The sequence below is a fragment of the Oratosquilla oratoria genome, chromosome 31 (genome assembly GCF_046742065.1).
Source record: "Oratosquilla oratoria isolate Oo_2021 chromosome 31, ASM4674206v1, whole genome shotgun sequence".
Taxonomy (NCBI): Eukaryota; Metazoa; Arthropoda; class Malacostraca; order Stomatopoda; family Squillidae; genus Oratosquilla; species Oratosquilla oratoria.
In genome coordinates this window covers 47,750,417-47,772,916 of record NC_134807.1, presented here as the reverse complement: position 1 = coordinate 47,772,916, position 22,500 = coordinate 47,750,417, and the positions used below count along the sequence as shown (strand labels likewise).

The 22,500-nt window shown below is 40.9% G+C and overlaps 1 protein-coding gene across 1 annotated transcript in view; it reads left to right on the top strand.

The window, feature by feature from the left end:
• LOC143041663 (max dimerization protein 1-like) overlaps positions 1 to 22,500 on the top strand; it is a 165,326-nt gene that overhangs the window by 131,211 nt on the left and 11,615 nt on the right. The window contains exon 3 of the mRNA XM_076213668.1: positions 3,436 to 3,474. Within this exon, the coding sequence (XP_076069783.1) occupies positions 3,436 to 3,474 (39 nt within the window). The remainder of the gene's footprint in view (positions 1 to 3,435; positions 3,475 to 22,500) is intronic.

Below are 22,500 nucleotides of genomic sequence, written 5' to 3'. Positions count from 1 at the left end.
AAAATATTAATGACTGTTGGACGAGTCTCTGCAGGGAAGGACTGATATCGCACGTTCGTGTCCCGCCTCGCCCTCAAGACTGAAGTGACATGGTCCTCGTTCTTTCGTAATTTTGAATCTTGTGTTATTGCGTGAGTGCGTGCGCGCGCGTGTGTGTGTTTTACACTCACCAACACATGCGCACTCACACGCGCTCACACCAGCACACACATGCCTGTACGCACACACATACACACACTTATATGTTTATTGAATTACAGTCTTGCCTATGATTGCAAATGTCTTTTTGGGAGTAAGTTTACATGCGCATATCTTGGCAGGTATATCAATGTCTAAGCAACCGATTAGCTTATTTGAGCATCGTTCATTTGTGTTTGCTAAACCTTGGCAAATTAAATTTAACATTAAGTCAGTTATTGTGCTCTGACGTCGGGATGAAGGTTCAAATCGAGTTAATCCCCAACAGTGCCTCGAGATCGCCACCCCTGAGTTACAGAAAATATTCAGGGGGATCAGAACAAAGTACGTAAAGTTTGACATGGTGCTGAAAGAAGGACAGAGAGTTGTGCTCGGTCTGGGCGGGTGAACAACATACGAACAAGCTCCTCGCGCACGCTTCACTCCCCTCCCTCTCCCAATCCTACTCCAGCCACGTCATTATCCCCTTCCTCGCCGGGCCATATCTTCAGGATTTGCTCAGATGCTGCCCTGTGGCGATTTCATTCACCCAACCGAAGTCGTGGTTTCCGGGTTAAAAGTTATCCAGTGGTTCGTTTGGGGAAACATATGGATAAGTAGATTGACAGACATGGTGTTGGTGTCCTTGTCTCTCCACGCCTGACCCTCCTTCACGCTCCACTTCCAGTACCGTTTATACAAGCGTTACGTCAACATTTATCCCATCTGCGTCAACCTCAGCATATCCGACTTATGGTGGCTGACAGTCAACTTGACGCTTGGTACGGATAGCCTAACACACTGGGCAGCGGGAGTGGGGGGGGCCAGTAGCGTGAGTACGGTGGTTGTGAGGCCGACCTATATATATATATATATATATATATATATATATATATATATATATATATATATATATATATATATATATAGAGAGAGAGAGAGAGAGAGAGAGAGAGAGGGAGGAGGAGCGGTGTGAGAAGCATGACGTTCGGCTGACGCCACGGGCCTGTGCATTGTGTTGGGCTTCCCCTCCGCAAAACAAAGCGGAGCGGGTCGGGAGCGGCGGCTGAAGGCGCATTTCGAATGGTCCAAAGTGTAGGGTTTCCATCAGCTTGGTCGGTGGTGGCTGTGGCCTGGTGAGGAGGAGGACGAAAAGAAATAGAAGGGGGCTGGGAGTGGGAGGAAGAGGGAGGAGTAGGGAGGGTGGGAGGTGATGGTGTTATAGTGTTGGTATTAATTTTTGGTATTAATGGAAGTGCTGGTATAAGTTGGTATTAAAGGTTTTAGTGTTACAGGGGAGGGAGTTTAGCTTCTTGGCAACTTGGTAGATGGTAGTGGTGATTTGTGAATACAGTCTTGAAGATTGTTAAAGCAACTAGTGCAGTTGATTTCAACCAGAATTGCCTTAGAGAAAACGTGTGCCCCAGATATATATATATATATATATATATATATATATATATATATATATATATATATGTATGTATATATATATAATATATATATATATATTTATATTTATATATATTTATATATATATATATATATGTGTGTGTGTGTGTGTGTGTGTGTGTATGTGTGTGTGTGTGTGTGTGTGTGTGTGTGTGTGTATTCATATCGGTAAACACCAGACTCATTTCGAAGGATTTATTTGTATATATATATGTATATATATATATATGTATATATATATATATGTATACATATATATATATATATATATATATATATATATTTAAGATTATTTCAGACAAATGAGAGAGAATGCCCTTCCCCACCCGCATTCTCTCTCATATATATATATGAGTGGAAGGGTGGTGTGGTAAACTCCAGGAACCGTTGGAGTTTTTATTTCTGACGTTTCGTTCTGAAAGGACTTCCTCAGAGTGTACACAAACAAATAATTGACAGCTTATATACCCACAACTTATCCCGTTCCTCCCCGATCGTCTTCGCTCCTCATGCACCCCCGTTCGGCATCACGAAGAACCAAGCTGGCCGTTACTCTCGCCAACTTTACAAATCCATCACGGTGGTTGCTACATGGATGTAAATTGATATAGGCTGCCTCAATTACTTTTCTTCTCTGTTTTGTTAGACCTTTGTGCAGCACCTCTGTTCTTTCCCAATCTGGTAGGTGGTTAGAAATAAATACTCCAATGGTTCCTGGTGTTTACCTCACCACCCTTCCACTCATTCTGTCCTACGTACTTCAACATATATATATATATATATATATATATATATATATACATATATATATACACATATATATATACAGACATATATATATATATACATATATCTTCATCACATATGTGAAAGTGGGGGTATCAATGATCAGTGGATAAATGGATGGGTAGATACAAGTGGAAAATGTAATCCAACGAATTGACTTAATGTCGCCCTATATAAGTAGTAGAAACAGTGACCCTTGGCGACTGTGACCTGATGTCGCCCGACCATCGTAAGATAATTGACAATGACCTTCCGCTCTCCTTGGCGACTGTGACCTGATGTCGCCCGACCATCGTAAGATAATTGACAATGACCTTCCGCTCTCCAGGGGGTAATTGGTCGCTACGCTTATTCAAACTGTCCTTGTTCCTTTGTATCATGTATATATTGTCTATGTATTCCTATCACTATGTACTTGTTGCACTGAAGATGTAATATACGAAAGCGCTCTGGTTTGTTAGTTTATTTTTCCAAGTGGTCTACTTTGCATATATACTGTATATATATATATATATATATATATATATATATATATATGTATCTATATTTATGTATATGTATATATATACATATATATATATGTATATATATATATATATATATATATATATATATAATATATATATGTATATAAATATATATATGTATATGTATATATATCTATATATATATGTATATATATATATATATACATATATATATATATATATATATATATATATATATATGAGTGGATGGGTGGTGAGATAAACACAGGGAACCGTTTAGGGATTTATTCTGACGTTTCGTCCTTACCAGGACTTCTTCAGAGTACATACACATTTAAACAATTCACACCCTAAATACCCGCCGAATCTATCCGCGTTCCACCATGATCGACCTGACCTCTCGTCCTACGCTCTGCCTCGCGAAGTATCAAGCGGCTGGCCGTTTTTGTTAATTTAATAAATCCATCGCGGTGGTTGTTGCTCGGATGGGAAGCGATGTAAGCTGCTTCAGTTATTTTTCTTCTCTTCTTAGGAAGTCCTTTCTACAGCACCTCTACTCTGTCCCAGTCTGGTAAGTGGCCATGAGTATCTACATGAACCACTAGCGAGTTTGATACTTGGTGTACCTTGACGTCATTTCTGTGCTCAACTGTCCGCTTCTTAATACCTCTGCTGGTTTCCCCGTAGTAGCTCATAGGGCAGTTTCCACACGGTACATTGTAGACGACACTGTTTTCTTCTCCGTTGGCCACTACTTTGTTCTGGTTCTTAACAATGTCTCCTATTTTCGTTCCCGTGCTGATCGCAATCTTGATACCGGCTCTAGTGAACAACTGTCCCAACTTGCCTGAGTGGCTCGAGTTTGGTACGGACAAATAGCCCCTGCCATCATTTTCGGTCACGTCTCCTCTGAAAATGATGGCATATATATATATATATATATATATATATATATATATATACATATATATATATATATACATATGTATATACATACATACAGTATATATATATTATATATTATATATATAATATATATATATACAGTATATACATATATAAATATATATATGTATGTATACATACACACACACACACACACACACACACACACACACACACACACACACACACACACACACACACACATATATGTATATATATATATATATTTATATATATATGTGTGTATATATATATATATATATATATTATATGTAAGTATATATATATATATATATATATATATATATGTGTGTGTGTGTGTGTGTGTGTGTGTGTGTGTGTGTGTGTGTGTGTGTGTGTGTGTGTGTGTGTGTGTGTGTATGTGTGCGTGTGTGTGTGTGTGTGTGCGTGCGTGTGTGTGTGTATACACATTTTTGAGGACGGTGATGAAGTTTTGAGATATGGCAAGTTGGAGAAAATGGGGGTGAAGAAGATATGGGGCTAGGTTCAAATGATTTTTTAGTTTTGTTTCATGCCCTAGTCAAGGATAAAACTCGGACCAGGACCCGTGACTTCATCTTCCTTTCCCAGTTTATACATTTTGTTCGTTCAGGTTATAGGCCGGCGATTTTACGCAGCGAGGTCTTTCCGGAAGGAGAGCTTCCTTCGTACTGAAAATCCATCCAAAACCGAACCGAATCCATAGAGTAAGTTACCGTGTTTAATAAATTAAACATCATACAATCATTGGTGTATTTATTTGTATGATTGTTTGTTTGTTGTAGTTAATGGCTTTAATCGAGTACGCTGATTTCTACTGTCTGGGGTGGGAACACGGTGAGCCTCGATGATGAAGATGAGCTGGAACATGGTTGAAGACGAATGAGTCTCACACGGGAACGAAAGGCTTGATGAATCGATGCGATTTAACGACTCGCCCCCTGGCTCTCTCATTCACCCTCTACTCTACAGTCTACACAGTCCCGCAGCGTCGTATACACCCCGTAGGTGGCTCATTCAACCGCCTGCCCAGCACCTCCGTCGTCTTTCCCCCATACCTAGTTCACAGTTGATTTATTCAACCTTGTTCTTTGACGTTGTCCTACTCTAATTCATTTCTTCCTTTGACTCCTGTTTTCCCTAACTTTATTCTATTTTTAGGTCACCCGATTTTTTAGTGCTAGCTGCTATTGCCTCTTACGACATTGGACTTAATAGTATGCGCCGTTCATTGATCATTTCCTATCCTTCACCTTCCCATTCCTGACCTTACCTCCTCTTCCCTTCATCCACTTTCTGTTACCCACCCTCCCCTTCTTTACCATACCCTTCCCTCCCATTCCGTCCTGTTTTCTTCCTTTCCTTTACCTATATTTCCCTTCCTATACCTCCCTTTTCTCGCCTTCCTTTTCTCCTTCCTTTTGAGCCATTTCTTTTTCCCTACCCTTCCCTTCGTCCTCCTCTTCCTGTTTCCATTCTCTTCCCTTTCCCCATCATCTTCCCTTCCTCCGTCTCATTTTTCCCATCCTCTCCCGCATCCCTTCACTCAGCCCCTCTCCTCCATTCCCTTTCCTTCTCCCCGCCCCTCAATTATTCTTGAATGATTTCGTTCCCCAGGATTCTCACCTCAGTGTTCAGGATCTGTTTTTAGTTTGCATGCCCTTGCTTTGAATTCCCTTACTTGACCATAATTCTTATCGCGTGACCTCTTCATCGGCTGTGACATCCAATTCTTTCTCACCCTCGTTTACACCCTCCACCTTTTTAAATTCAACAACTCCCCACCCGCACCTAAGTCCGCCCGTACCCATTCACCCCTTTCCTGCCAAGACCCCCGACACGCCCTCCCACGATCGGGAAGGAAGAGAAGCACTCCAACAATAGCAACAACCTACACGAGTATTGGTCTGCTAGAGACGCACTATTGGTTTCCTATGGAATTACAAATGTCATTATCGGATACTTAGTGCATATGGTCGAGGTTATTGGGCGTCTACAGTGTTGGGGCTAGACCACCTTGGCCTTAGGGTGCAGGCAGTAGAGTGCCGTCGCGCCCTCAACTCCATGGAAATTTGAGTTATAAGTGAAGTGTGAGAAAGAGAGGGAGAGAGAGAGAGAGAGAGAGAGAGAGAGGGAGGTCGTGCTTTGTTTTAGTGGATATTTTCTTCTAGCCAGGTCAGTTTAGAGCAAAGTATCTAGAATTTTGTAGTTTTCTTACCCGTCGGCAGCGGTTCTATACTTTATGTAGAACAGTTACAGATGTGAGTTAGATCCTCCAACAATTCTTTGACCCGGTGACGCCCTTTGGCAGATTTTGTCGTTGTTAGTGCCAAACAATTTTATTCAGTATGGTGGCCGACTTGGTCCACATAAGGACATCATTGATCGAAACCTTATTATATCTCAAGTCTACCTTCGTAATTCAGTCAATTAACTAATGTTAGCTACAGCTAAAGTGTATCGTAGATAAGAAAATGAAATGGTGTAAACGTGTTTGTTACCCAAACAGTTTTTTGCTAGTGCTTTCCCAAAAAGATATAATTTTAGGATCGTCTGAACACTGATGCATGTGATTAGTGTCGAAGAACCTTTGTCTCCAACTGTATATCCCACGCCGGCGTAGTATGTAAGAATAAGTCACCTCTACCTACCAGACTGCCACAGGAGAACATTGTGTCTCAGTCCTGACGGAGGTTCTTGAAATTTATTAGTAGTGTTCTGATTTGGAAATTCTGGGTTTCGTGCGATCCGTAGCCAGGTTGGGGGTGGGTGGATAAGGCACTCCCCTTCAACGCTACGGATTTTTTTTTTTTCTTTGTCACCCATTGGATATTTTCAGGTTGCCTTGCATCATGGAAGAGACCGGTATCATACAAACCTCATGCAACGACTTGTCCTCCAATATTGGGGACCCTGATGACACCGGGGGACAGACTTTTCCTCAAATTCTGAGGAGCACTAGGCATCGGAAGACTTGACAACAAAGAGATATTAAGGAAACACAGAGGTGTTGCATTGTGGGTGGTGACCTTATGCTTCCTTCAGGAGATTATATAGAAACAGACTGTGAACAGGAGCACCTACCTGTTCCCACTAGGAGGGTTTGGCATTAAATGCAATGCCTTTTGGGTTTTATTTGGTGAGGTGTGGAAAATTGGCTGAAGAGAGAGAAAGATGGAAATCAGTTCCCAAATGTGTCTCGAGAAAAAGACCAGGAGAGTTAAGACTGGGGACGAAAGGGTAGTGATGGTGTGATGTACATGCAGCCGTAAAGTGTATGGGAGGGACATGGTCTGGAAGAATTGCTGCTCAGGTGGATGGGGAAGTGGGCAGTGTGATGAATTGGATATGTACCTCGATCCCGGACTCCGTCCAGGGTGAGGTATTGTTTTTGGTGAATTTTTTTTTACTTATCTTTATTTTGTTATTATTTTTTAGCAATATATCAACAGAATTGCTGAATCACTGATCAAGAAACTTTCAACAAAGAAGATCACTGTTCCGTATCATCCATTCCCACAAATGTCAGATTTGCGTTAAACAAGACAAAACCAAGATGACATTTGGCCTATTATTCATGAAGCCTATATATGATTACAGTGAAAATGCAGATTGACACTGACTTCAGAAAGATTCGATCGTAGATTTTAGTGGGCATTGTCTCGAAAACGGTGACGGATGTGTACTGTTATCAGCATATCAGAAGTCGTACGTGGCTCTTAAATTTGCGTGGCCTTGGAAGATCAAATATAAGGGCACGCCTTTTTAGAGGGCTATAACTCATAAACGGATGCAGAGATGTATTTACTGTTATCGGCACATTAGACTTTGTCTGTGGTACCATAATCGCTTAGAATAATTAGGTTGTACTAAGATAACTGCAGCTGCATGTCAGCATGTGAAGCGGAAGCATTTATTTGTGCGTTCGTCCACACGTTCTATAGTTATCGTAATTATTTTTGAAGTTGTATTTGATTTATGCTTTTATCACATTTGTATGTGTGCGCGTGCGTGTGCGTGCGTGTGTGTGTGTGTGTGTGTGTGTGTGTGTGTGTGTGTGTGTGTGTGTGTGTGTGTGTGTGTGTGTGTGTGTGTGTGTGTGTGTGTGTGTGTGTGTGTGTGTGTGTGTGTGTGTGTGTGTGTGTGTGTGTTTGTGTTTGTGTTTACAGACACGCTAACCTGATCGTCTGCATTGCGGAGCTGATTGGAAACGAAGACACTCGAATGCATTCCAAGCGGGACGAGAGTTGTTTTCAAGGAGTTCCCTCTGCCTCTAACGTAGTTATCTCCCTCAGTTCGTAAATGGCCTTTCGCATGCCACTTGCATATTCCTCGTTTACCTTCACCTCAAACACTGATTACATTCAGAGTATACTTATTGTTGCTGTGGTTAGCACCATGTGGAACCGATTTTTATGCGATATCTTTACGTATCCGAAGGTACAGAATTGATTTTATTCTCACCATATGTTTCAATGCATACCTAATGTATTTGGCAAGCCTAAACCCCTCATAGGTGTTCCTCAACGATGAGTAGACTGCTACCTTGCAAACATATTAAAAGTTACTTATATATTATTCTGTCACTCTTAGCTCGTGCACTTTATTGTGTATCACAATGACATAGCATGAATGCCGGAGACCTTTCCATGCATAATGAGTGCTACTTCAGAAAGGAAAATGGAATGAAGTAATAAACAAATACCCAAAGAATCAAACAATACAAATAGGCAAACACAATAGCCCTTCGGCAGGCATTATAGTAAATAGCTTAGATGTTTATCCAAATGAATCTTAAAACTTTAAGTTGTACTACAACCTGTCGTCTGGACTGGAAGCTAGTTTCTCTTACTCACACTATGTGATTGACGAAAATGTTTTTGTTTATTTGAAGATTAAATCACCACCCTGGCAAAGGGCGTAATTTCTCTTCTAGTTAGTGTCTCATATGAAACTATTCTCAATTCTGATGTTATCAATTCCACTTGGAATATTGAACTCCTTTTTATTTTGTTTATTTGTTTGATTCAATATTTTTTGCCGGGGGAGTGGGTATTGTGTTGACTGTTTCGGACATTTGTAGTATGATTTGTTTCCGACATTTTTATATTTCATTTTTTTTTTTTTTATCTATTTATTATTTGTTTATTTACTCGTTTATCTATTTATTAATTTGTTTATTAATCTTTTCATATATTTGTTTATTTATTTACTAATTCGTTAATTTATTTGTTTATTCATTTGTATATTTATTCATTTGTCTATTCATTTATTCATTGTACCCAAATAATCAACGAAATTAGGGGACCACAAAGGAACAGTATATGCCAAATGTGAGTGAACGAATGGGATATATAGTTGATCATTGATCAAATTTGAAATTAAAAGATCGTATTATCAGTTCTAGAATTGTAAATACTTATTCGGAAGAAGAAATACAACGTTTAGACGATTAAAGTCGTTGCTGGTAATTATGCTTAAGATTCATAGGCTTTTTACTTCATATTTTCTTTCAGTCTGTAGCTGAAGCTGTTGTCTTAAGTCAGGTACTGCGGTTTTGCAACTGTCTCTATTTCTTTTACTTTCAACTTGGACCTAATAACGTTGTGGCCACTAGGTGCAACGCTCTCACCAACTTCTACACGATTTATCATATTTTTGCGGTTGATGATGAATTGGAGGACGAGTACAAGTATATTCCCATATTTTTCGGCCTCTTTTACACGTCACCGACAAGTTCTCAAATGACTAATTACGCAGCCATGTTTCAGATGTACCCAGTTAATATCAGTACAATTGAAATCTCCCATTATCACTATTTCACAATTACAAAAGAATATCTTTTGATATTTTGGCATACGGACATAGCACTTCTACATTAACCTTTGCCCATTTGCCTTAATTAAACCCTTCGGCTGTTAGAAGCATCTTGTTTTACCATGCTCCAATTCAGACGTGAATATAATTTTTAACATTACGTTGCTTGCTTGCTTGCTTGCGCGTGCGCGCACACACACACACACACACACACACACACACACACACACACACACACACACACATGGCGCAGCTGGTAGAGGTACCGGCTGCAGCTACGGAGGTCCGGGTTCGAATCTTGCCCAGGGCTGAAATAATTTCAGTATCGCTGCCCTACGGGTCGCTACTCCAACTCTCGTGGGCGGGGAGTTGGGTGTGTGTGTGCGTGTAAGGTCACAGCATTACCCATAGATCGGTCGTATACTAGCTCTGAGCTCTCTTCTGGGAGGGAAATAGCCACCGATCACGAGTCCAACACGTAATCCAAAGACCATGGTGGTGAAACGCACACACACACACACACACATACACACACACACACACACACACACACACACACACACACACACACACACACACACACACACACACATACACACACACACGCGCGCGCACATACACGTATACATTAAGAAAATGTGCGCGGGTGCCTTACTCTCGCACAATTGTTAGAGCATGTACAATGCTTTGACGTGTTCTCACCCTACTCAAACACAATACCCCCACTTACGCACTCAATACCTTGCGCGCACTCACTACAAAGTCTAATAGCTCATTCTTCCTTCCGAGGTTTCAGCCGGCTGGCTTGGTTGTTTGTGTGTTTGTTTGCCCTTCTTTGGTTGCGCGGACGGGTTGTTTGTGGGCTTTCTTTGATTGTGCCCCCGAGGTGGATGGGGAGGGGGGACAGTATTTTCACGTTGTGTCCGTGTTGTTGAAGGAGGTTTACACACTTTTTATTCTAATTTTCCTCTTTATGTTTTTCATTTCAATACTTCGCGTTTGTCAGTTCATTTTGCATTTTTTGCTCTCCTTTGTCGATGATTAATGACTGCTTTTTTCTGTTGATAAATTATTCTTCTTGTATTCGCTACTATTTTTACATGTGAACTAGTAAGACAAGCAATTTTCTTGTAAAATCTGCGTTTTGTTTTAGTTGTTTCTTCAGCAGTGGCCTAATTTTGTCATATTTGTATATGCTTAGATGATTTTAATAGTGGCATTCGCTTATTTAGCTAACTTCCCTGGGCTGCCTCATATGTGGTTCTGGCAGGTTATTCACATATAGTTTAAGTTTAATGTACATAGCTCGTTGAGTAAGGGTGTTGATATATGTGGTTGTGGTTAGTGTATTTGTTTGTTCATAATCTTTATGGGATATCTGTTTCAAGTGTGGTGTGTATATTTATTTGTGGATTATGTATTTGTTTGGGACATCGTTGCGTTCTCGTTGGAGTGACCGCCTGCTGGCTTGTGTTCCGGTCTGATTACTTTCGATTTGTTGCTTGGCTCTATTTTGACGACTTGCCTTGTTTTGCTTTGTTCGACTGGGTCCGACGAACTGTGGTGTAGACTGTAGAGACTGTTGTTGTTGGATCTTTAACCCATTAAACTCCGATGACAAGAGGTCTTGTCATTTGGTCAAATTAAACAAAAAATCATAAAACACCAAAATGTTTGATCAAACACCAGAAAAATATGGCGTCAGTCCTCGCACGAAGCGAGGACTGACGCCATATTTTTCTGGTGTTTGATCAAACATTTTGGTGTTTTATGATTTTTTGTTTAATTTGACCAAATGACAAGACATCTTGTCATCGGAGTTTAATGGGTTAAGGCTATCGACCTATAATGAGGTCATTAAGCCTGGTGTGAACCTGCGATCCTTTTTAATCTACCATTATAATTTCCACAATAGTCCTGTAGTGCGCAAATAAAATACTACTTTGTCAATAAGTAAACGGTCATCGGTCAAAAGATTTGTAGTGCTTAGCTGCTTTTTTTAAGTTGTGTGTTGTATCTTGAGCAGTGTACGAGTATGTGTCTTATGGATAGTATAGTGTTGCAGGTGTTGCATTGGGGAGGAAATACATCGTTTATGTATGGGTTTAGGTGGGTGAGGTGGGTGGAGTTCATCCTCAGTCTTGCTATGGCGATTTCCTCCCGTCTGTTGTTTCTGTATGATGTCGACCAGTCTGTTATGTGTTCCTTTTGTTTGTGCGAGATGTGAAGGTTGTCCCACTGGAGTTGCCAGTGGGCGTGTAATTGTTTCCTTAGTATAGAATTGAAGGTTCCTATGTCCAGGGGTATGTCTGTAATAGAGTCTTTTTCTAAGGCAGATTTGGCTAAGGTGTCCGCTTTCCCATCCCCGAAGATCCCAATGTGGCTGGGAACCCAAGAGAGAGTAATGAACTTGTTAGTTATCGACAATGTGCTAATGATTTTGCCCAAGAGAAAGTTCTCCATATGATTACCTGTCTTAATTGATTGGAGTGCGCTTAACGAGTCTGTGAATATGACGAAGTTACTATGTGTGTCAGATTGAGCATTTTCTATGTTTTTGTATATACCGAAGAGTTCGGCGATATATATGCTCGTATGGTCCGGCAATCTGAACATCATCCGGGTTTTGGTGCCGTAGAACCCTGTCTCAGTTTTGGGGCCGCAATTGGAGCCATCAGTGTACAGTGCCCTGTGGTCATTGTACTTGTTGATGGTCTCCAGGGTCTTCTGTCTAAGTTCTTCTGTGGAAGACGATTTTTTCTTGAGGTCTTGGTGGATGTTGACCTTCAGGGCGATGTTTTTCCACTGTGGTAAGTATGTGGTTTTCATCTGTTCTATTGACCACAGTGGCACTGAATACTGCTCGCACAAGGATCGGATCCTGATGGAAAGGGGATTTAGGCTAGAGTTGGTGAAGTGCTCGTGCTGGTTCATCGTTTCCTTGCAGGGATGTCGAGGGTTACAGAGCACTTTGGCGACGTATCGGAGTGCAAGGAGTTCGCGCCTGTAGTGGAGGGGGTGGGTACATTTGCTTCAACTTCCAGCCTCTCGATCCTTGTGCAGCTTAATGCTTCAATTGCTATTCTCAGGCCTTTGTTTTGGATGATGTTCAGGGGTTGTAACGTGGTTGGTGTTGCCGAACCATAAATGTGACACCCATAGTCTAATTTAGATCTAATTAGGGACTTATAAATCATTAGCAGGGATTTCCTATCTGCTCCCCAATTTGTGCCCGTTAGTTTACGTAGCAAATTAATTCTCTTGTTGCACGCATCAACTAGATTTTTTATATGGGCCTTCCAGTTTAGCCTGGAGTCCAGTTTCAGGCCAAGGAGAAAGGTTGAATTTTGTACTGGAATGGGATTACCATGTAATTGCAGATTTATTTCTGCTTGGGCTCTGCGTGAAAATACAATTACTGTTGACTTTAATTCCGAAAACTTAAATCCCCATTTGTCATACCAGTCCTGGAGCGAGTCCAGGGCCAGTTGTACGCGAGAGCCGGAAAACTTGGCGTTCGATGAGGAATGACAGATTCCGACGTCGTCAGCGTATAATGAGTATTTAAGGTTCCGAGGTGGAGCGGGTAGAATATCGTTTATGAGTAGCATAAATAGTGTGGGACTTAACACACTTCCCTGTGGTACGCCATTTTCTTGTGTGCGTACTGTTGAATAGTAATTTTGACTTTTAACGGAAAATGTACGTTCTTTAAAAAAAAAAAAAAAAAAAATGAAAATAGGGAGATTCCCTCTAAGGCCAAGTGCATAGAGTTTTTCGAGGATACCATGTCACCATGCCATGTCGTAGGCTTTTTCTAAATCTAAAAAGCAAGCAACAAGGTGGTCTTCCCTCTCGAAACTTGAGAGGATATCGTGTTCTAAATTGACCAAATGGTCGAGACTACTTCTATTTTTCCTGAAACCACATTGGGCAGGAACTATTAAATTTTGAGACTCTAGAATGAATTTTAATCTGTTATTGGCCATACGTTCTAATACTTTGCATAAGCAGTTGGTAAGCGCTATAGGGCGATAAGAGGAAGGACTCTTTGGGTCCTTCCCCTTTTTGAGAATAGGTATGACGTGGGCATGTCTCCATGTTTTTGGAAATTCTTGATTAATCCAAATTGCGTTGTATATTTCTAGTAATTTTTTTCAGTGAAATTGGATTCAAATGTTGCAGCATCTCATACCTAATCCCATCTGGGCCAGCAGAGGTTCCTCTGCACGAGCTTAAGGCTTGTTCAAGCTCGTGTAGTTGGAAGGGAGTGTTGTAGTCGTGGTATGTCTGTGTATGGAAGATCAGGGGTTCTGCTTCCCGTCTTTGTTTATGTTGTAGGAAGGTTGGAGAATAGTTATTTGTGTTACTTGTGTATGTAAAAGTGTCTGCTATTGTGTTTGCGATGTCGGTGGGAGTATCTACAAATGTATTTCCTATGGTCATGGTCTTTACGCTTGGTGTATATTTGCCGTCGATTCTTCGGACGGCTGACCAGATTTGTGTTAGAGAGGTGTTTGTGTTTATTGTTGAGATGTAGTCGTGCCAAGACTTTCGTTTGGCTTGTTTGATTGTTTTGCGGGCCTCTGCTTGCGCTTTTTTTTTTAAAGTAATTAAATTGGGTGCAATTGGGTTATTTTTAAAAGTTCGGTAAGCCCTATTCCGCTTGCAAAGTGCTTTTCTGCAGTCTGATGTCCACCAAGGAACTCTATGCTTGTGAAATACCGAGGTTTTTGGAATATGCTTAAGAGCTGAATTCAAGATTGAAACAGTTAAATTTGATATTTTGTCATCCATATTATCCCCTGTGATGTTGACGTTGGTTGTTGTGCGATACATTTCCCAGTTTGCTTTTGAAATATTGAATTTGGGACAGGGAGAGGGTGGGTTGTCTCCGTAGGCTGGAGGAGCCGTAGCGTGGTCACCCCCTATTTCTAATATTACTGGGAAATGATCGCTGAGCATGGTGTTGTCATGCGTATTCCATTGTGTGATGTCAGACAACGCAGATGATATGGATAAATCTATACATGAAAAGGAACCCCTAGTATCGTCTACTCGAGTGGGACTGCCAGTGTTTAGGAGGACCAGGTTGTTGGTGTTGAGCACTTCTTCCATCTGCTCCCCTCGAAGAGAGTTTTTTTTCGCTACCCCACATGCGATGGTGGGAGTTGAAATCTCCCACTATGAGTTTGTGGTGGGGTAGTTGTTGTATCAACCTGTTTACTTCCTCTAGTGGGAAACGAGGGTCGGGAGGTAGATAAATGGAGCAGATGGTGACGAGTTTATTATGCAGTTTTGTTTTGATAGCGACTGCTTCCAAGGTGGTGGCTAGTGGTAATTCCACTTGGGGAAGGCAGTCGCTGACTGCAACTGCGACCCCCCCTCCAGGCGCCAACATGTCCTTCCTATAGGTGGTGAAGTTCTTAAGTTTGAACTCGACACTGGGCTTAAGGAGCGTCTCTTGTAGACATATGACTGAGGGGTTGTTTAGGGAGTTAAAAATTACAAGGTCATTTAATTTACTTCTAACACCTTGGCAATTCCACTGGATTATTTTCATTTTTATATATTTTATTTTTATTTATTTATTATTATTATTATTATTATCATTATTTTTTTTGTTTATCTGCTTCGGTTTCTTCCTTTCTTGGCCTTAGTGGGAGAGTTGTGTTTAGCCCGGATTTTTGTTCTGGGCTAGAAATAGGACTTAAAAGTCGCTTGGAAGAAACGGAGGTCTCCATGTGGACATCCTCTTCCGTACGTCTGAGCACACGCTTGGGAAGCTCTGGGATGGCCGGGGAAGGAAGGTGCGAGTGAGTTTGCTTGGTAATTTGGCGATGATCTTTATCCTTGTTGGAGTGTTTGTTATCTGTTTGTGTTTCAATGGTTCTATAAGTTTTCTTTACTGCCGAAGCATATGAAATTGCTCCGGAGGTACTAGTTGGGGTAATTAGTCTTTCCATCACACGCTTCCTTGCTTCGTAAAAGGATATGCCACAAGTTGCTTTTTCTGTACAGATTTGTTTTTCTATTTTGAATGTAGGACAGTCTTGGGAGGTGGATGCATGGTTGTTATTGGAGGGACAGTTAACGCATTGAAACACATTAGCAGAGCAAGCATCCGTAGGATGTTCGCCTGCACACTTACCGCATTTGACTGATTGTTTGCTGCAGAATTTGGCAAGGTGACCATATTTGAAACATTTGTTCCAGCGTAAAGGGTTAGGGACATATGGTCGTGTTGGGACATGAATGTAACCAATTTTGACGTGGTCAGGGAGGGTTGTTGAATTGAATGTCAGAATTATGAGGGGCGTGTTCACTCGCATGTTCCTTTCTCGGTCCAGTCGCGTTATGAATTTAACATCTAATATTACTTCGGATTTCATCTCATCGAGGATTTCACATTCTTCCATGGTCATCAAATCTCTGCAGTGGATTACTCCTCTGCAGGAGCTGAGTGACCTAGGGAGGGATGCAACAACATCGAAGGAATGAAACTTCCTGACCTTGAGAAGATCGCGTGTAGCTTTCCCAGAGTTGGTGGTAATTAGGAGGTCTCCGCTTCTTAGTTTTTTAACTTGATTAATATCATCGGTAAATTGTGATAGACATCTTTTAAGCATGAAAGGGTTGAGGTAAGCTAATCGAGTCTTGTCAGAATGGAGAAACACGTGTCTAACCTTGTCCGGGTCGATATTGGGGTCGTCAGGGGAGGTCTTCCTAGTTTGCAGGGATGGAGTTGAGGACTCCATCCTGCGCGTCGGGGTGGGGGGACGAACTCCCTGTTACGCGAAAATAAAATGTGCTCAGCAGAGCCAAAGAAAATAATATAAAGGGGTCACACAGTTTCCTTTGGCGAATGGTGACAGCCGCGTGGTAGGACACACTGTGTGCCCAGTGGTTACGGTGTCTACACTACTCTAAACTACAATAGAATTTTTTTAGATTTCGCCGGGCCGGACGACGTAGAAGTCTCACGAGGCAACAAGGGCTCGTGCGGATCCCGGAGAGCTACGAAGATACGGAAAATGACGGATAGGAAAAAAGTGCTGGGAAATGCCCAGAAGTGGGTGGCAGTGTTAACTGCCAAGGTAAAGCTATCCAACGTAAAGTTGGATTACGAATACGAGTCAACTCTAGAGAGTAGCTCTAGCGAGATTGTGCTTGTGTAAGTATCGTCTGTCTGCTGTCAAGGGCTGTCGACGTCTGATGAGAGACTGATTTGTGGCGTTCGGCTTTTGTTTCCTTTTGTTGACATTGGTTGCCTGTTAGTGAAATTCTGATATACGCATCTTTTTCCAGTAATTGTTTGCTTGCATCATCTGAGCCAAGGTCTAAGCTGATTGTTTTTCGTTTTTGTAACTTTGCCCGTTTATTACTTCGTTATCTTTGTAGTCATGATGGGTTTCCCATTGTATTCGTGTGTGCTATTCAATTTAGTGTAGTTTATGATACTAATTAGACATTGCTTGTTTGATTGAGCTGTTGATATATTTAATTCCGCGGGTTCAATGGCCACATTGTCATCCAGTTTTGTCTTCTTCCGTAATGAGACGAATTCCGTTAAGTTCATCATTAGTTTCAGTGCGTAGAGCCTTATTTGCATTGGTGTTATGTTCTTAGCAAGCATTCATCAAAATTGGGAGTTACGGCAAGACACTGGATTCACCTGACACATTCGAAGAGGGTTTTGGTTATGCTTCCGGAACGATTTCTGTCTTGTATCGCTCCGTCCTAACCTCGCCTGGGATACTTGTTTTCTTCTTATATTGTTCAGATTATGGCCACTTCTCATTTTCCTTGTTGTCTTCTTTGCTCTTTACTATAAGTCTCCAGTTGCTCATTTTATTAACTCGTTCCAGTATGCTTTCCTCTCTCTCTCTCTCTCTCTTTCTCCCTCCATTTCTCCTCCAATCATGTATAATCTCTCTCTCTCTTTCTCATTCATTAACTGTGTGTGTGTAGACATCTAAAATGAACATTCCAACGAGCGCCTGATGAGGTGTCAGACATCAAAATTGATAAATAATAACTCCTCTAACGTCATCTTCACCCTGTCTCGAAGATCCTTGCTTAGGTTTGGCGAGGTTACTTTTCAGAAATGAGGTGATGTCATCCAAAATATACAGATGTATTAGTTATATACATAATCAATAATATAATTCATTCTGTTTACGCAGGTGCTATACAATGTTTAGTTTTCGTAACAGTGGTTTTTTAAGAAATATAAAAAATTCGAACTTTGAAAGGCAACCCTTTTTATCTTATGCTAAGAAGAAATTTCTGAATATCATGTTCTAATATAATATTTGTGTTTATTTCGCTTATTTCACTTCACTAATCTTTATTTTGAACATGTACAATTCAACTGGATGTATTTAATGTATTATAACTTTTACGTTATAGTTATTGTAGGGTAATATTTAATGTGCATCTGTACAGACTGAATATGTTGGATTGTAATTGTGCATTCCAAATGAATGACCCCAATAGCGAGTTCAGCCACAGCATGCGTCAATTACCTCGTTTAACCAACTGCTTAGTTTTGGCCACCTTTCGAGGCATGAAGAACATTACCTGTCAGCCGGATCTCGGAACGCGACACACTTGTACCAGTCATAAATTCAGGCCATAGTAGTCCGTGAACTTAGAACTGAATTTTGTCACTCATATATTGGTTTATGTCCGCCAACTTGTTTTCGAGGTGCTTGGTTCTTGGCCTGGCTCTCTTGCAAGTTTATCAAAGGACGGTGAATTTGTCTGCCGACGCGTATTTTGTGGAATGTCGGTGTTTGCAGTTTAATCGTTCGGTCTTGGTTGCCGAAGTTACGTAAATGCTGGTCGAAAAGCGTATGTGTATGTGTGCCCGCACGCGCGCGCGCGCATGTGTGTGTGTTTGTGTGTGTTTGCAGGTGTGTATGCGCAGTTGTATTTGTTTATTGTAATACACAGGATTAGAACTTTTCTCGCGAGGTATCGTCGTTGTATTCCACTTATCAAATTGTGCTTAGGATTAATTTATCTTGTCCTCTTATAGTACGTGTGTGTGTGTGTGTGTGTGCGCGTGCGTACGTGCTCTACTCGCTTTAGCAGTACCACTTTCTCTAGTCAGATGCATTGTGGCTGTGCCAAACTGAGTGTGTTTTCTTAGTTATTTATTATGTAGGCTTTGTTCTTCATAGCTGAGTCATGTTCAGGATGAGTGCTTGTTCAGGAGATTAAATCGGTATTAGTTGTTTTCATTGTTCGCATGTGTTAGAGTGCGTGCGTGCGTGTGTGCATGTGTGTGTACTTTTACGGTCGAAGGTTATGTATGTGTAGGTTTCATTTTAATTCCCCTGCAGTCTTCATATTTCCCTACCATTCCATAATTTTTCCATAATCACCACCACCAGCTCCACTGTCATCATAGTTGTTGTCGTCGTCGCCACCAACACCGTCACCATTATCATTACCATCTCCACTGCCACCGTTTATGCCGTCGTACATCAGCCATCCACACTATCTCGCCTTGTGTTATATTAACTCACGTGGTGTTGAAGGATGCTTGAAAGTTCGTAATTGGCGTGGTGGTGATGATAACAGGGGCTGGCGTGTCGCTGAGGTGGGAATAGCTGTGCTGCCGATTTTGAAGACGATCTGAGTTGTACAGTAACTAGGAAAGGGAATAGGCGAGGAGGATGAAAATGTCACCTTTGCCCTATTATGCCCACTAATTGTTGAGGAAGGCAAGTCACTGTTAGGAATAGTTGTGATGATAAGGATGTGCATCACTATGGTGAAGGGTATAATGCCATACATCTTCGTGGAGTCATGCACAGAGAATTGAAAGATTAATTTCTCTGTGGACGTGTTTTTGTTCAATTGACTTAAATCGCCTGGCGGCCGCTGGAATTTGGGTAGAGTGGCATATTTTGTTGGTGCTTCCTGGTAACCATAATTTTTCACACTGGGATGTGAGCTCACGCTCTCCCCCGACTGAAGAGACTGACGGGACTTATCCCTCCAACCCGTTGGAGGAAGGACGTTGGAAAAGTCCTTTCATGGGAAGGGAGCGGCTCATGTGGTTGACCTGAAGAGGTCAAGTGTCGTCGATAAAGTACCGGTAGTAATCAAGCGGTCAAGGAGGTCCTTCGCCGCCGCCTCCGCCTCCCACGGCCGAGGCCATTTACAACTTTTAAAAAGGAAGAGGTGAAAGGTGAGGGTGGAGGGGAGGGGTGAAATCGCACAGGTCAGCGGTTCTTGCCGGAGGTACTTATTTTATTTATTTAATAATCTATTTATTTATTTATTTTATTTACTTATTATTTACTTATTTTATTATCTATTCATTTACTTATTCTATTACTTTATTTATTTATTTACTTATTTTATTATCTGTTTATTTACTTTATCTATTTATTTATTGACCATTATTATTATTTATTTATTCATTCATTTATTCATTTTTTTTCATCCGACCTATTTATTGACCAAAAGGTCTCGTGTCGGCATGCTCCTCCTTTGTAGTAGCCTGGCGGCAGCCATGGTGAAGGGATTTGGTCCATCCGGTACAGAGGGTGTAAAGAGGACACCCGACTAGGACTGGATTAATGAATCTAGTGGAAACGGGGGATGTTTCACATGGAATGAAATCGCGAAAGCTACTCAGCTAAGGCGAAGGTCACGTGGCTAAGGTGGTGGTTAACCAAATTCGGTGGCACTCGGGAAAGGAAGAGAAGGTTTGTCAGACACGCAGCGGCGGCCACGGCCACGGCGGCGAGGGCCGCTAGTCCTGGACCTGTAATTAATTATATATATTAGTCTGTCTCCTACTGCCAGGTCCACGTAGGCACATCAGAATCATATACAGTATACTCATACTCTCTCTTTCTCTGAATAAAATCGTCTGCTATTGGCCAGAACAGAGTTAGTGGACAGTAAATAGCTAAGAAAGTTTTCTGACAAAGACAAGAGAGCGGGTTGAAAAGACAATCAACCTAAAGATGGAGTTCTCAAGAGGGATGAAATTATAGGGTTTCCCCCGGGTTTAGTGTCGGATGGGGACCACAGATATTTTGACACAGACTGATCTAGTATTGATCTAACCGCAAATTTAAAGTCCACTGACTCGACATCTAGCAGGCATCACCGTTTGTGTGTGTGTGTGTGTTTTAAGATATTTCACCTTTTGAGTCACATAGACTTAGTGTGGGGGTGAGTGGGCTGTAATGACACCCTAACGTATGATGAAAAGTGTGCTACAGAGGGAAGGGAAGGGGGCAAGGAAAAGTTGAGAGACATTGGCACAGGAGCTCGGCGGGCGAGGCTAAGGGCGTGACGACTGTGCTAAACTGATTGCTATTACGAGCCGGCGATTGACATTGGACGACTCATGCCGCCAGGGGATGACGATGACAGTAACCTTCCCCCCTCCCCCCTCCAGGCCGTTTGGAGCTCTCGAAGGGCGTGTGTCGCTTGTCTGTATATTTGACCCCGTCAGTGGGGTGACGTACTTGGTCAGTGTCAAATGTGTTATGGCCAGGAATAAGTTTCTCATTAGTAGAGCCTTGACATCGTTTTGTCCTAAATTTGCTCCTCTCCTGAATAAAGACTCCTAAGACTTTGGCCACGCAACTGAAACCAACAAATACGTTTCCGTGTTGCTGAAAGGGGTTAAAGATTGTTGTCACTTGGGGAATTTACGGAGGGAAGTGATTTGGTAAGGTATGCTCTTTATATATATATATATATATATATATATGTATACATATATATAATATATATATGTATATATATATACATATATATATATTACAAAGGATTACAAAGGCGGAGCATGCCGACAGGAGACCTTTTGATCCATATCTAGGTCGGATGCGAAAAAAAAAATCATATTAATAATAAAATAATAAATAAAAACTATGATAATGTAAATAACAAATAAAATACATAAATAAATGCATAGGTATAGTTAAATAATAAACAAACAGGTAAATAGTAAATAATAATAAATTGACATATAACTAATAATAAATAAAAATCAGACAGACAAATGATAACAAAACAAAAACAAATAATATAAGATAAATTATAATCATTACAGCATCTTACTTAGGTATTTATCTAAATGATTCTTAAAGCTTCGAACTGAACTACATTGCAAATACCTGTGCAGGAAGTTTATTCCATTCATTAACTACACGGTTGGCAAAGTTGTTTTCTACCTACTTCCAAATTGAATCTATTTCCGGAGAGTTTTAAGACCATTGTTTTCTTGTCTGATTCTCATTCAATGTAAAAATTTGGTCACTTTTTGATGTTGTTAATCCCTTTAGAATTTTAAAGACCTGTATCAAGTCACCTCTGAGTCTAACGCTTTTTTAGGGAAAACAGATTCATATGTTTTTAGTCGATTTTTCGTATGATTTATTTTTGATATTTGGAATCAGTTTTGTGGCTCGCCGTTGTACTCTTTCCAATCTGTCAATGTCTTTAATGAGATTCGGTGACCATACGGAAACAGCATATTCCAAATGTGGACGAACTAACGATTTATATAGCTTGTTAATGAGTGATGGACTTTTGAAATCAAAAGATCGCGCAATCAGTCCTAGAATCTTATCTGCTTTCTCAGAGGCTGAAATACACTGCTTGGATGATTTGAGATCGTTACTGATAATTACGCCGAGATCTTTTTCACTATCCACTTTTGTTAACGAATTTCCAAATAACTTGTGATCGTACTTACTGTTATTTTTACCTATGTGCATTACCTTGCATTTACTTGTGTTAAAATTTCATTAGCCACTTTTCAGACCATTGCTGTAATTGATCTAAATCTTCTTGA